Source organism: Tachysurus fulvidraco, chromosome 20 (genome assembly GCF_022655615.1).
Source record: "Tachysurus fulvidraco isolate hzauxx_2018 chromosome 20, HZAU_PFXX_2.0, whole genome shotgun sequence".
NCBI lineage: Eukaryota > Metazoa > Chordata > Actinopteri > Siluriformes > Bagridae > Tachysurus > Tachysurus fulvidraco.
The window spans coordinates 3,618,512-3,633,210 of NC_062537.1; the positions used below are offsets into that span (position 1 = coordinate 3,618,512).

At 37.5% G+C, this 14,699-nt stretch overlaps 1 protein-coding gene across 5 annotated transcripts; it reads right to left on the bottom strand.

Moving 5' to 3' along the window:
* Window positions 1-756: 756 nt before the first annotated feature.
* Window positions 757-12,532, bottom strand: LOC113638458 (ran-binding protein 3-like). Of its 5 annotated transcripts, none has more exons than XM_047804941.1 (15): window positions 11,984-12,532; window positions 6,496-6,554; window positions 6,345-6,369; window positions 5,912-5,977; window positions 5,700-5,762; window positions 5,477-5,506; window positions 4,975-5,040; window positions 4,808-4,896; window positions 4,605-4,702; window positions 3,718-3,796; window positions 3,536-3,620; window positions 2,942-3,063; window positions 2,730-2,850; window positions 2,155-2,475; window positions 757-1,934 (listed from the first exon to the last, which is right to left on the bottom strand). In XM_047804941.1, the coding sequence occupies exons 1-15, from the start codon at window positions 12,138-12,140 to the stop codon at window positions 1,891-1,893; spliced, it is 1,425 nt and encodes a 474-aa protein (XP_047660897.1). In that variant the 5' UTR covers window positions 12,141-12,532; the 3' UTR covers window positions 757-1,890. The 5 variants fall into 5 exon arrangements, with proteins under 5 accessions (XP_047660897.1, XP_047660896.1, XP_026995485.1 ...); XM_047804940.1 differs by lacking the exon at window positions 11,984-12,532 and adding an exon at window positions 7,946-8,822; XM_027139684.2 differs by lacking the exon at window positions 5,477-5,506 and having other exon boundaries at window positions 11,984-12,529.
* Between the last annotated feature and the right edge of the window lie 2,167 nt (window positions 12,533-14,699).

Genomic DNA, 14,699 nt, shown 5'->3' on the forward strand with positions numbered 1-14,699 from the left:
TTCTGCATCACAGAGCCTGAAATAAGCTTGGATGCTTAGAGTATTCATCTCTTCTGTGCATATTTGTCTAAATACACCTTTCTAAATGTTTTGCCACAAGCTGAATCTGACAATTTTCTTGTGCATGTTGAACAATATATTTCAACTTTTTTTTCCTTCCAAGACTTAAGGGTGTATGTGGTATGTGCTTATTTTCCACTGGTTTACAGTTTACAGATACAATCTTAAACGAGTGAAGTAGCCTGCCCAGGAAACTCAGCTCAGCTTTTCCCCCCACGAGATATCCAGAGTAATTACTAGCTGAAAGTGCTGAGGAGCACCGTAGTTGGAATGTTGATTTCTCAGCAAAGGTCAGATTATTGTAGTTGGAACACAGTGTTTGCTGCTTTGCTTAAATGTTACACTGATCAAGTTGTGCAATACGGTAAAGCTTCTCTAGAAATGAATCCTCAGGTTTGGTGTGCCAAGCCTTTTTTACTTCTGTAGGGGAAATGAAATCATCGCAGGAAAAATGGTATGTTAGTTCATTAACTAATTTTAAAAATGTTAAAGACCAGGTGTGATGTTTGGTGTTAGGGAATTGCTGCCTTCAGTACTATGATCTACTTTTTCACGAATTAATAAATTCAAATAGCTTTTCACCATAAGGCTGCTGAATTCTCAAATCTGATTGGTCAGAAGATGTTGATTAATTTACTATAAAAGTAAATCACAGGTTCAAGTTAGAGATTTCATAAAAAGAGACACAGCCTCAAATGTACTTACAATTAGGTATTTAATCAGTTAAATACATATAAAAATATACAACTCTTAAATGCTCTTCTTAATGTTTAAGTATAATAGGTAGTAAATAACATCAGTTTTTGCAGATTTTCCAATAAAAATGCAATTCACAGACAGAAATGTGGCTGTAGACACTATTTGAATTTCTCCTTTAAACCTTCAGGGTTGCAATAGAGAATAAAATACAAACACTGGTTTCAGGTAGTAAGCTTTTCTTAACATGACCGGCTCTTCATAGGACCAAAACATCAGTGCAGAAGATGAGATCAGGTTTACAATACTGTTCATGAGGTAGAATGAAAACAGAAATCCTTTGTTAATAGAGCACAGAGATCCGTCAATCACATTATAAATAACTGGCACAGACAAGTTATTGTTATTGTTTCAATAACAGAAAGCATCGCTCATTTATCCCCTTTCTGACAAAGTGCTATGGAAGAAATCAGAGAATAAAAAAAATAATAAGAGAAGTAGTAGTCCCAAAATTGGCCCATTTTACATTCTCTCTGGATTTGCTTTTAAGGTTTGCATAGAAATATAATTGGATATTGTTTCGCAGTTATCCAAAAGAGTTTCTAAACTTGTGAAGGTTTAGTATGAACGTAAAGGTGCAACTGAGTAAATTTACAATCAGCCAATAAATCCTTGTTTAATCTTGATCCGTCACCAAAGAGCTTAAATTCGGTCTTGTATGATCTTCTGAAACCTGATCTTAATGGTGCAGATTTCTGGCAAAAAGAACTTTACTGCTCTAGTGGTAAAAATTAACCAAAATAAAAGTGAAATTATGTTCTGAAGAATTGTTCTGGTCAGGTCTAAATGATCTGAAGGTGGAACAAAACGAACATGATTGTGCCTGGTTCTTTTCTTTTTTCTTTTATTTAAAAAGATTGTTAAAAAAAACATATATTGCATCACTGTCTACAACCTGAGAACTGATCTTGGTAAAAAGCCAAGTTTAATACTGTGCAGTAATTTCATGCAGCTACACAACAAAAACCTCTGTACTGCTGAAATTCAGAAGATCCGGATATTCATAAAATGTCTGAGATTAGAAGCATGATGGCAATCTTGCTGAATTATGGCAATCAAGGCTGAATGGGACGTTCACGGATGGAGTCTGGAATGACTGTTCCTCCAATTACAATCCCCTGGAGAGAAGACAAATAATAATAATAATAATAAGTAAACTTATGAGAAAGGTGATTGTAATTTATATTTTTAATAATGGAGGCTATAAAAATGGTTAATAAATGATAAACAGAATTAATTATATATATATATATATATATATATATATATATATATATATATATATATATATATATATATATATATATATATATATGATATAGAAGCTGTAGTTGTTACCAGATCTGGTGTGTGCGATTAAGACCGCCTCCTTGTTAGCCTTCTCCTCATTGTTGTCGTTGTCCTCCTCGCTGCTGCAGTGTCCATCGCGGTCCCTGTACATGGCAGTACTACAGCGAAGTGCCACCAGTCTGTGATGAATAGCCACATAAAGGCGGGCAATGTCTCGGGCACTGGCCTGGACCAAGAACACACGTACACTATGGGTCTCCAGGTCAGTGGCTGTCACCTGTAGGTTCCTCCGTGCTGGCCGCCGCAGGTGTGTGTGCGGGTACAACTTAGTGTTCAGGATCAGTTTCAGACTGCCCTGGTGCCTCATCACTGTGGAGAAACAATTTCAGACACACAGTGAAATCCGAGGTTAAACAAAAAAAATCTCCACAGTGAAGCATGGTGGTGGCAGCATCATGTGGAGAGTTACAGGGGACTTCCTTTGTCTAAGCATTTCTATTTTCTTATCATTTTCATTGAAATCTAAAATGCATTAATGTGTAAAAAAAATACACAAGGAAGTATAAAGGTAAATGACAAAATAATAGAAACGGTTTCATTTACAGTATCGTTTTCTCACTTACCCATCCTTGACTGCAAACACCCCTTATACTTAGTCTGCAAGTCGTTCAGTCGTAAGAACCCTCTCCCTCTCTCACTCCATGACTGGGTTCCCCTCTCCAAAACGAACAGTTTGCACGTCAGCTAAAAGGATTCAGTGTCTCAGTCTCAGAACAGCCTGCACCGGTGGTACCATTAACATTTACAAACAAAATGAAAATGCAAAATTTTAGACCTGGATGACGTTGCTCTCGTTCTCCTCTCCTGTGAAGATCTGCACTTGTTTGAGCAGACAACGTCTCCTGGAGGCGGCCGTGTGGGCAGCAGCAGATTCCCATAGTGTGTTGTTTTCTGTCACTACAGACATAGCAGACACCAAATGTTCCTTCAGATTTCACTACAGTAAAACCGTTCTACAACATTAAATGAAACAGCATTGTTTATTGTTGGCCAATTAATTAATTAATTGCTATGGCAAAAGAGGAATAAACACTGGGACGTGATGTTAGAAGTACAGGCCTATAATGGCCTCACACACACATGTATGAGTGTCAGAATTGTTTAACCTTGTAATGTGAGTAATATTAAGCCATAGACAATAAGGATATTTAGATCATGATATAACTCTGTGGTGAAACAGTACACTAATTCAGCCACTAGGTGGTTTCAAATGCTTTGGAATGCCACTGAATGATTGACAGTTGGAAATATTCAACTGAGTGTTTTGGCTTAAACAGTTAGATCCTCTTTAAGGCACCTTTATCCTAAAAGACTTGCATTTATGTACAATCTGTCCAATTTTCATTCATAACCACAGAAAATTGCATACTTGTGTTAGAGGCTTCTGTGCAGGAGGAATCCGAGTCAGTCGAGCTGCAGTCTGTTTCAGACTTGTCCTCACTACGAGGTGGACTCTGAGAGACAATCCATGTACATTAGTCCAGCAAACCGCTTACAAAATAGCACATGATAACTATATTCTGCATTAAATAAAACTAATTTTAGACTTACCAGTACCCTCTCACTCATATTCTCCCCAAACACAAACTGGGCATTTTCCCTGACAGCAGAATTAGTCTGTGAGAGATTTCTGAAAAAGAAATCCCAGGATTCAGACTAGAGTCTGAATTACTCTGGAAGTCATTTCCGGAGCATAATTAAAATTACCTGCTGTTAAAGAGATACTTGGTGTCAAATCAAATTTCCACAGATTTTCCGCTCGTGTAACATGTATTCAGGCAAAAAACTTGCTTATTTCTTACTGTTCATTCATGTTTATTTCAGTATGCAGAGTTTTAAACTAACACCACTGATTCATTTTGGGCCGTGCTGAGTGACATTAATATTCTTATTAATAGTTTAATCAGATTAGAAATACAAGTTTATACCAGTTTGCATGGAAATTTTCTTGTCACGGATTTTACAAGATATAATTATTCAGTCAGGGAGAATCCTTGCTACATAATGTGATGTTCCTGAACTGCTGTTGAGTCCATCAGAAACACACACTTATAGCATCAGCTCAGATGTCAACCATCATCATGCTCCAAATTTAGACACAAAAGAAGTCAGAAATACTCAGTGACAGGCAAAAGCCACCAACCAATCAGAGGAGAGAGAGTTTCAAAGAGTAATATTGATATATAAATCTAAAATAAAAGTAGAATTGATCCTTGCTGTGGAATTTGTATATTTACACAGTTGTAAACTCATTATAAAACAATATTTATCATCATTAGTTTTCATTTTCCCTATATAATTAAGTATTAATTATTTATTATTTGTTGTACTCAAGCATGTATTACATTAGTAAAGACATTTTTCCATCCATTATAGTTTGTTGTAATATTATACGATTATTTTCCTGATTGTTTAACCCTCATTAAGATCAAGCTGACCTGCTCATTTGCGGTAACATCCACTGGTCCAGGGCACTGGCTGAGGACTGGAGCTCAATCGTAACCCTGGAGAACTTTCCATCTGCATTAAGGCTGACCTGGAGGAACACAATTTAGAAACACAAATGGAACCTTTTCGAAAACACGTATGTTAGATGTATAAATGAAACCAGAGCTGGACAATATAAAATTTTATTTAATACCTGTTCAATACAAGACACATCATGGCTGTGAGGTGCCACCAGCGAAGCCGGTCTTAACAGTGTATTCTTTATCTTGCCCCCTAGGGATGCTGTAAACACAACCGGAAGTGAAGTCAACACATTCAGTGGTGTTCCTTAAATTACAAGATGAAGATTAAGATACTAACGTGCAGGGGAAGATACTTGGTTCGGATTGTGCAAGGTGGAGGACACAAACACATTGGATCTGGGGACTACACATAAAAACAAAATGAGAGAACAGTTACACTTCATTTCTGTTTTCAGGGAAAAACTCAGATTGTTGTCCTATGTACTAAAGCAACACTATTTCTGTTACGGTTGGAATATGACTTTGGTTCTTAAGAAATGTATCTAATAATGTCTCAAGACTTCCCACCCTGCGATACCGTGACCTTAATGACTGGGAGAAGCCATGATGTAAACAGCCATTTGCTTCAAGCATTAATACACTGTGAGAAAGGAAGTGATAAAAAACCCACAGCATTCCAGCCAAGCAGCCTCTCTTTGTTTTGCGGTTAATCATACTTGGCTTTGTCCCCGAGCACTCATTCAGAGCTAAAATACTGGTATTGCTCTTTACAGTGTATGGAACTCTTAATAGCTTTGACAAGCCTAGAGTACACACTCCAACTGAAAGAGAAGGCTTACTATAGGGGAGCATCATTTCTGTATGTGGATCTGAAACACAAAACAGGGAGTGGGCTGGAACTTGAACTCTGAGTAGATCATTAAACTGGATTAGCAAGGGGTTTAAATAGAGGTATGTAAGTATGACAAATTCTTCACCATGAGCCTCAGAGGCACCTTGGTTTGTGTAAGAACTGAGAGAGAGTAAGAGAAAGAGAGAGAGATAGGGAGAGAGATAGTTTACCCTGTAAAGGCGGTGGGAAGGATAGAGAACTTGAACGTACACGTTTGCTAAAGCCACAGGGTTCTGTTTGGGGCAAAAAAAAATGTTTAATTTTGATAGTTTTATTTAGCTTTCCAGCATCTTTTAATTTATATTCTGCTGACTTAAAATACCTAGGGGTCAGAAAGTGGTGTTTGTGCAAAATGAGAAATTTTTTGTTTTCAAATTCTGACCTTTTCTGTTCCGACTGTTCGAAGAAGGATAGGTGAGCAATCTGATGCGTTTGTTGACACACGATCCTAAAAATAGCAGAAAGCAATAATGAATGATGAAATCAATGACTCGAAACAGAAGGCTACACATTTCCCATTTCCTCTATTCATTGGGTTCATCTGGTGTTTGTTTCGATAATTAGTCACTTTATTTAAATGTCTGTTTATCACACTGTCTTTAGCTATTGTTTGTTACTTGTGAGAGAAACCTGCATGCTTTTAGCCTAGTTCTTGAGCGTTCCTGTAATCTAGGGAACATTTGCTTTGCTTTGCCATAGTTTGTGCTTCTGCCAATTTATTATTTTCTGCAAACTGAATTAAAGAATTCGCACTTGCCTCCACCTTCAGCAGTGATTCGTGACTATGTGTACTATGTGTTGTGTAACAAACGTACCATTCCCATCTTCCTCCACTGTCCTCTAATAAACACACACATAAAGTTGATTCAGCCTCAGTAATACAAACTTTGTAAATGTACTGTACATTTAAATGTAGCTGCTTGTAAATGATTGTTATTAGATTACTAACGTTTGTTCATCGTTTACCTTCATTGCAGATGTCATCCTCTGAAAGACGAACATCGGAGCAGCAAGTATGGGTTTATCTGAAATATAAAAACAAAAGAGCTGTACTGTGAAGAATAGCCATAGACTCTTCGCACGCAAATCCAGTAACAATTAATCATAGAAATCAATTAAATTGGGCACACGTTTATGATATTTTTTGAACAACATGTACAGTAAATAAAAGCACTTGAAAATAGGAAACTATGCTACAATGGGAAATTAGATCGGTAAGTGCTACCCTGAAGGCAAAATCCTCCTTTTGCAGCTTTGTAATTAAGCTTTTTAGCTAATTATCTTTTTTTTTAAATTCAAGTCTTTCTGACTCATTTTAAGTTATCCATTTAGAAATATTAGAAAATGGCCAGTTCCATTTAGACTGATATGTTATCATATGGCCACATCCATTTCTTGTTATTTATCGTATTTAAGTTAAAAAATATATTATTAAAAAGTTATGTAATGTACAATAAATATGGGTTAAATATATATTAAACATACAAAGTATATGAGGGAACATACTTTAATATGTAAGGTTTATATGTAAATTAAAAGTGTATGTTTTAAAGCTATAAATACTCCTGCCCTGCCTACTAACTGTATGAATGGAGTCCTTCAGCTCGGGTGATCCTTACGCAAGCCCTCAATCATCATGTTCACAAGAATCAAGGGCCTTGGAGGTGTGAGCCACACTGACACTTAACTTGGCCCTGGGTCAAACTAATCTCAGCACAGACTTGTCTGCAGCTAAAAATATACAGCATTCTTCTGGTATAGTCTATCTCCAGTAACCAGAGATTACTTGAAATTTTAAAAAAAAAAGATATATATATATGTTTGTAGAACTGGATCCAAGCGATGTTACTCTGTAACCCACCAATGACACAACAGCTCTTTTGCTTAGCTGTAATATTTTTACGTGGCCAACTGACGCATCATGAGCCACACTGTGCTCCAGTCACAGAGATTATCCTGCATCTGACCTCCTGCTAGGGGTTTCAAATCGCATTTTCAAATCCCTTTATCTATGCAGCAACTTTTTATTCACCACCGTTCCAGTCACTCAACTCATATATGGAAAAAAGTTGACTCCTAACATGTAGGTGGAGCATAGACTCTAAAGTTCCTCGTGGACTTTTAAGCTGTCAGAGTCTAGGTGCTACATGTCTCACTTGGAAATGAAGAGACAGTTCTCCTGTCTGGGTCATTTATTTAATGTTCATCCAAATGTAATAGATATTGGTCACAGATATATTTTTGATAAACACGATATCAAACAAAGATTAAAAACAAACTAAACTACATACTAATGACTAACCTTCTCTCATAGTATTACATAATCAAAATCCACACCATCCAGCCAGTAGGCCTCATGCCACCTCTACTGAAGTGCTATTTCTGTCAAAGAGGAACACTGACTAATCACACGTACCCTTTTTGGCAATGCTCAAAGCTTGGCTCTTCCTCGATTTGGATATTGCATCTTTCAAATATACTATTTGTCCCCGGAGAGAGCGTCCCTGCGAATTTCCATGCTGACGTCCATGTGCTAAGTGATAAATAACAGCAGACCTGACAGCAGATGGTGAATGCATTCACTCTGTTTGGCACAGTCCTAATGAAATATAAAGGTGACCGTTTAACAGCTTCAGTACAATAAACTCTACACATGATGGCATAATCTGAGAGTCTCTTATTTAACGAGCAAGTCATGTGCAGAACTGCTATTAGATACAGAGGAATAGAGTGTTTAGGCTCACACCAGTCTATTTTATATTATTTTTACAGTTTTGGCCTGTTTATTGTTGATGAGCTCTTGTCCACTATATCCTCAGATTATTGCTCTTCTGCTTTTTAAGTTACTGCTTTCTTGAATGCTCTAATGATGTTTTTTTTCCACACCATTCTGTGTAAAAGCTAGACAATGTTATGCGTGAAAATTCCAGAGATTAGCAATTCCTGGAAACCTAATCCTAAACCATCCTGACTGACACAAGAGCTCACGGATGTTTTTATGTGAAACTTAACCAATCTTGACCAATTGAATGCACTGCACTACTGCTACATGATCTACTGATTGTAATTGAATGAATGAACAAGGGCAATAAATATGCAACCTTGCATAACTTTTAACTTTTTGTGTCCTCATAATATTATAATCACACAAGTACAGTACACACATACAGTACATGTCATACTAGCAGTCACGTATAACATCCCTGTACAAGCAGCAGCATGAGCGGGTGGATCATGACGTGTTTCTGTAAGCCCACATATCAGCTGCAGGCTCCAAGGTTAAGAGCTTTCATCTGAAAATGACAAGTGCCTGAGTCAGAGCCAGCTTGTTCGCATTGAAGCACAGGGAGAGATTAGATTCAGATTTACTCTTCTGTTTTTGGATTAATATAATATATTGAAGCACCAATAAGCAAACTGTTACAGTCAGAAATTTTAGCTGAAGCTGGTTATTTTGAAACTCAAAATTGAAACAAATACATCCCTTTCTCTTTCAATGCACACATTTGCTAGAGACTCCACCAAATAGTGTAGTCAAGTGTAATGGCTTAAAAATCACTGCGTCTACATTTAACGATGATCACTAATCACCTGATTAGTGATTCTGGTGCAAATTTCTTGGATGTTAACATGAAAGTTGAAGCTTTGGAAGCTTATTTATGTGAGCAGAGAGTACAGATTAGGAGATGAGTGAAGTTCACAGACTTTAGGTAAAAAAAGATCCTACAGTACTTCTATCACCAGGTAGTTGAGTTTAAGTAACATGAAAATGTAGACCACAGTAAAAATAGAGCAGCATATCTTTGAATGGTGTTTAAAACTAAAACGCGGCAGATCAGAATCTTTCACAAATCTTAAACAAATCATTCAGGATGGAAATAGGAAGAGAATAAAAATGTGAAAAATGTTCGTTTCAATGCCAGTTACTGGTAGGTTGAGTTTAAGTCCCACTGTTTGAGCCACATGTTGCTTTGAATAAAATCATTTGCCAAAGAAAAAACACTGAGTTAGCTGTATGTGCCTTCATTATGTAACGTAAATTGATTACCACTCTAAAGTTTTTTCCCCTCAAAAGTTCCAGTCAAAGCTAGTTTTCACTTGTTCTGTCTTGTTTTCTTCCCCACGTCTTCGGTGACATAGCCCATAAAAAATGGCTTTTCTCCTGGCAGACCCTGAATGCATAATAAACTCTGATGCCAGCTGTGGCTCAGATCTACGAACTTCTGACTTGGCATCAGATTAACTCCCCCCTGTTTGGAAGCAGTGTGATGATTAGGGAGGGGGAGTGGCACACTTTGCCTGTAGATACAGACTGGGACTCTCTGGCCTCAACCAGATCGTTCCTCTTAAACCTGGAAGGAGGGAGAAGAGAAGTGAAGGGTGAGAAAAAGAGCACTACACAGCAATGGGTGCAGTGGCCAATGCTTGGACAATGGGTTTCCCTGCTCTGAAAGATCACTGCCTTGTGGACAAGAGGCTTCATTCATCGGGAACTTGGATATAAGCCTGTACACTTTCCTTAATATTTTCTAAGTCTAAAGTGAGAACAAGAACAAGAACAGCTTTAGTATTGTCAGTGCAGCTGCATTTACTTTGGGACACTCTGTGAGATTGTTTTGTTGTGTAACATCAGAGGTCCAGGGGACACCAACTATAAAAACTAAACACTCTACACATATGTGAAGTCTTGCTGAGCTCAGTGTTATTGCACTATGAACGTACAGGTGGTAAAGGCTTCTCCAAAGGTTATGGCTTGATCACTTTGATCACAGAGGCTGTCAGTACACCAAATAAGGGTCAAGATTTCTTTTCAGTTATAGAATTCTTCCTGAGCATAACCATCATCTCAGCATTATGCTTTATTATTTATTGTAGTATTTGATCGTTTTTTTCAGTGGTTTAGATTGAACCATGTTGTACTTTATTGGTTTTCCTTGACGAAATATAAAGCAATGGTTCTACCATATGGTTGTCTAGCCCTGATAGTCTCAATTGTTTTTGCAGATGTTTAACTGTAAAAAAAAAAAATCTACAAATCTCTCAATGCAGATTCATTTTATGAATAGAATCCAACCGTTACCTCATTATTTAAATATGCACAGTGATGTTTTGGCTATTTATTGGACAGAGCTTCTTACTGCCAAACTGCTCCAGTCACAGAACACATTTGAATTAAATTCATGAATAGATTCAAATTGACAGGCAACTCATTCAATTCATTTGTCCAGACAGATGAACCATTAATAAACCACAAAAGCACAAAAATAAATTAAGAACTGTGATCATGGTGAGTTGCAATTTTTTCTAATATAATATAATATAATATAATATAATATAATATAATATAATATAATATAATATAAGAATTTTATAAACCACTTTGAGAATCATGGATCTAAACTATCTCGAATATTATTAGCATGAGAAACTGATGGCGTGTCTTTTCTTTAAAACACATATTGACTGAATATAGTTCTAGAGAATTAGACCCTCAGAACTTTTTATCCTATTTACTGTTGGTTTTTGGTATGACTATCATAGCTATTTGAACACAGACTCCAGAGGACCCATTTGAGGCAATCAAACAACAAAAATATTTTGTATCAGCAAACAAAAAAAGCCATTTTATATTAGCCTTGTTGTCACCACATGCCTTACAGACATACCAGGGTGGGACATTTTAGCATGAAATGATTCAGCACTGGGAGAAAGCCAATACTTGGTTGATTTCAGAGGGGAAGGAACAGCAACAGTCTTAGACTAGAGCAAACAGGCTCATACTGACGTTGCTGAGGAACTGGATTAAGCTGCTTTGATCTGATGCCATTTAAACTTCCCCTCAGAGCTCATGGCCTCCTAGGACAACACACCTCCGCCAAGTGTGATATGTGACTGCAATACACTGAATAAATCCAAATGTCTTGTATTGCAGACTTAATTACTGTGCAAATATTACACAACAGTGTATAGTAAATGTATATCTGTGCATTGCTACAGTGACCTCTGTTTATGCTGGGCGTGTGCAGTACAGCTACTGTATGTAAGCTTGTTTTTGTAAATGAATGAGAATTTATACAGCCTGAAACTTTTAGAGCTGTACAAGCATCAGGAATCACCAATTTGTCACCATCGATTGGTTTAGAAATGGATTTAAAGAGGAAGAGAAAGCAGGAAAAGTAGTTTAGTACTTTTTCTCTGAGAGTAAAGGTTAAGGTATGAACATTACCGAATTCATTTAGATCGGTGCTTTTTCTTTCTGTCTTTTGCTCTTTATAAGTTTAGCAGCATAAGATTTTCAGGTTGTGTTGGTAATGTGTTCTCGTGCATGCAAAAAAACAAACAAAAAAAAAAACACGCCCACTTGGTCCAGTTTCAAAACTATACAAAACAAATCGACATCAAAAAACTAAATATAGATTACATATGTGTTTAGATTACAGAGAAAGGTTCGTACCCTTTGGCGGCGCGTGCGCAGTGCCCGGTTGGAGACGGCGCGCGACGGTAGATGTCACGGATCCGCGCGCGCCATCGGAGGGCGAATGTGCGTGTGCTGAGCGGTCCGCAGACAGAGACATGATATCCGGACACTCTGCATGAGGAAACGCTCTCATAACTCTCCGTGTCAGCGCGCTCACAAGTTCACGCGCGCCTGTACCACGCACCAGAACAACAATCAAAGTGAAAAATTCTCTTTCGCAAACGTCGGACTGTTGAACACTGGCAGGTCGATCCACCGACAGTTACGACAGAACACCGGCGAACATCCTGCGCCACAATGTGAACGGATTCGCACGTCGCGCGCGTATACTGCTTCCCATCCAGGGGGCGTGGCCACAGGTTCTTATTCCTATGGAGGAAAAATACATTTAACTTTGGACTTTTGTTTTACTCAAATTATACAGCCGGACGTTTTAACACCCATTAGAAACGTTTAAATAATGAAACTGAACACAATTCAGAATAAACAAAACATTCCTGAGTTTGACCAAATGTGGACTTTTATCTTTTATTCCAACCTTTTTTTGTGACACGCCTTTGTATGTATTGATTATTATTTAATTTTTTTGTCTTTGTGTATAAACCCCCCTATTTAGAGTTAATGTTCTTCCTCCTTGTAATTGTATATCTAAAAGTGTATAATATATATAAGCTTGTTTATACCCAGCTCTAAGAAAGGATATTACTTAACCTTATTTACTTATTTATTGTTTTTCATGTCAGATTGCAGGACAAGGTTCCCCTATTTGTCAGCTAACAGAAAAACAGAACACTGAAATGGCTCCCAGAAAATAACCAACTTGGTCGTCTGTTCACAATAAAACCCCTTACAAACAGTTTAAGGCTGCTGTAATTTATGCATACAGTTGAATGTTGTCTACAGATGCACTTGCCTATTAAAAATAACACTCATGCTATCTCTGGGGTTACGTATTACATTGCTGTTGCGCATCACGTTTTAGTTTGGAGCGCGACTGAGTCACGTGATAGGACCGTGCGACCCCCGCCATGACGCGCAGCAGACTGACTCCATACCGGAATGGACCGGTTTTAGACGCGTGCGCAATCGCGCACTGGGACCGTGCGGAATTTTCCATCACTGGTGTGTGTGTGTGTGTGTGTGTGTGTGTGTGTGTGTGTGTGTGTGTGTGTGTGTGTGTGTGTGTGTGTGTGTGTGTGTGTGTGTGTGTGTGTGTGTGTGTGTGTGTGTGTGTGTGTGTTTAGCTTACTTAAGCACACCGATTTGCGTAGTTTATTTTTTATATAATAATAAAGACACAGATACCTTAAATACGTTTTCCCCTGGAGAATCACGTACAACACGTATATAAAATGACCCCTAACTTTGCCGTTTGTGATAGCTTGTGGTTAAGGTGTTGGGCTACCAATCAGATGGGTGTGAGTTCAAATCCCAGGTCCACCAAGCTGCCACTGTTGGGCCTCTGAGCAAAGCCCTTAAACCTCAATTGCTCAGTTGTATAAAAATTAGATAATGTAAGTCGCTCTGGATAAGGGTGTTTTCATTAGGTGTATATCTAATACTTTCAAAAATAATAACCTTAAGAACCAGTTAGGGCTACAGTACTTTAAAGTAACACTAGATCTTTAAAAGCAAACAAGAAAAGCATGCTAAAAGTACAAAACATGTATGGTACAACCAACAGTAAAGAAAAGTACAGTTTGGTAACTTTACTACATAGAATCCACATACGGATAAAGATACAAAAATACAAAACAATAGTCAATAAATTCAGTATATAATGTATAATGTAATTAGCATTGAAGATAAACAGAAGAGTTTAAACTAGCATTTATTTCCAGACATATAACCTGCAGCTACAAGTCTGTTTGTTGTATTTAAAGCATTGAACTTGATCTGCAACCTCCTGTGGTTTGCATAGCATTTGCTTTTCCTGTAACTTATTTACGTCAAGGTCAGCACGTTATACGGCTAACTTTTTTGAAAGCTGCCTTTTGTTTGCTGTGTTATACTTTGGTCTGAAATATGAACTGAATCCAGATCTTTCCCTAATCCTCACATAAATGATTATACATAATGTATGAACGCGGATCACTGACATTTTAATTATCCTTGATCTGCAGTTGACTGTGATTTTTAACACTGTGTTATCTGATTGCCTGTTTTTCTTACCTCTTTCTGATTTTAAACATTTTACATCTTTCAGTGAATGTTATTCTTTGAGAAATCATTACATGTGTCTTCATGTATTATAACCTCAAAAGGTCTACAATCTGCATGTGCTCAATCTTCATAATCCGAACAGACTCTCAAAATAATGGTACCAAACTGTACATGCTGTTGTGCTACTATCAGGCTATACATCTAAATAACTGATAGGGGTAAGCCTATCTCGGTGAACAAGGCAGCCTATCTCTTTGAACAAGGCAGGTATACCCCACATGGCCACTATATCACATGGCTGATATTTCATCCTTATAAAGTACATTTATTTAAATCTATTACAATATGTATATCAAAGTCAACGAGCTTCATTTGCATTTACATGGGCATTTGTTTAAAACATAATTAAATGCAGCTATCCTACAGTACATGCTGCTGATTCCTGCTGCAGTTCGTCGTCTTTTCCACACGGTGGCAGTGCAAACTAGCGTGTAACTATTTTTATTCAGCTTTGATCATAAACATGCAG

What these genes read in the sequence shown, in the direction of transcription:
- LOC113638458 (XM_047804940.1), bottom strand. Translation starts at nt 8,108, where the DNA reads ATGCATTCACCATCTGCTGTCAGGTCTGCTGTTATTTATCACTTAGCA. An exon ending in TTTGAGCATTGCCAAAAAGG is followed by an intron (nt 6,555 to 7,945) that starts GTACGTGTGATT and finishes TTTATATTTCAG; the next exon opens with ATAAACCCATACTTGCTGCT. An exon ending in CCAAGTATCTTCCCCTGCAC is followed by an intron (nt 4,897 to 4,974) that starts GTTAGTATCTTA and finishes TTGTGTTTACAG; the next exon opens with CATCCCTAGGGGGCAAGATA.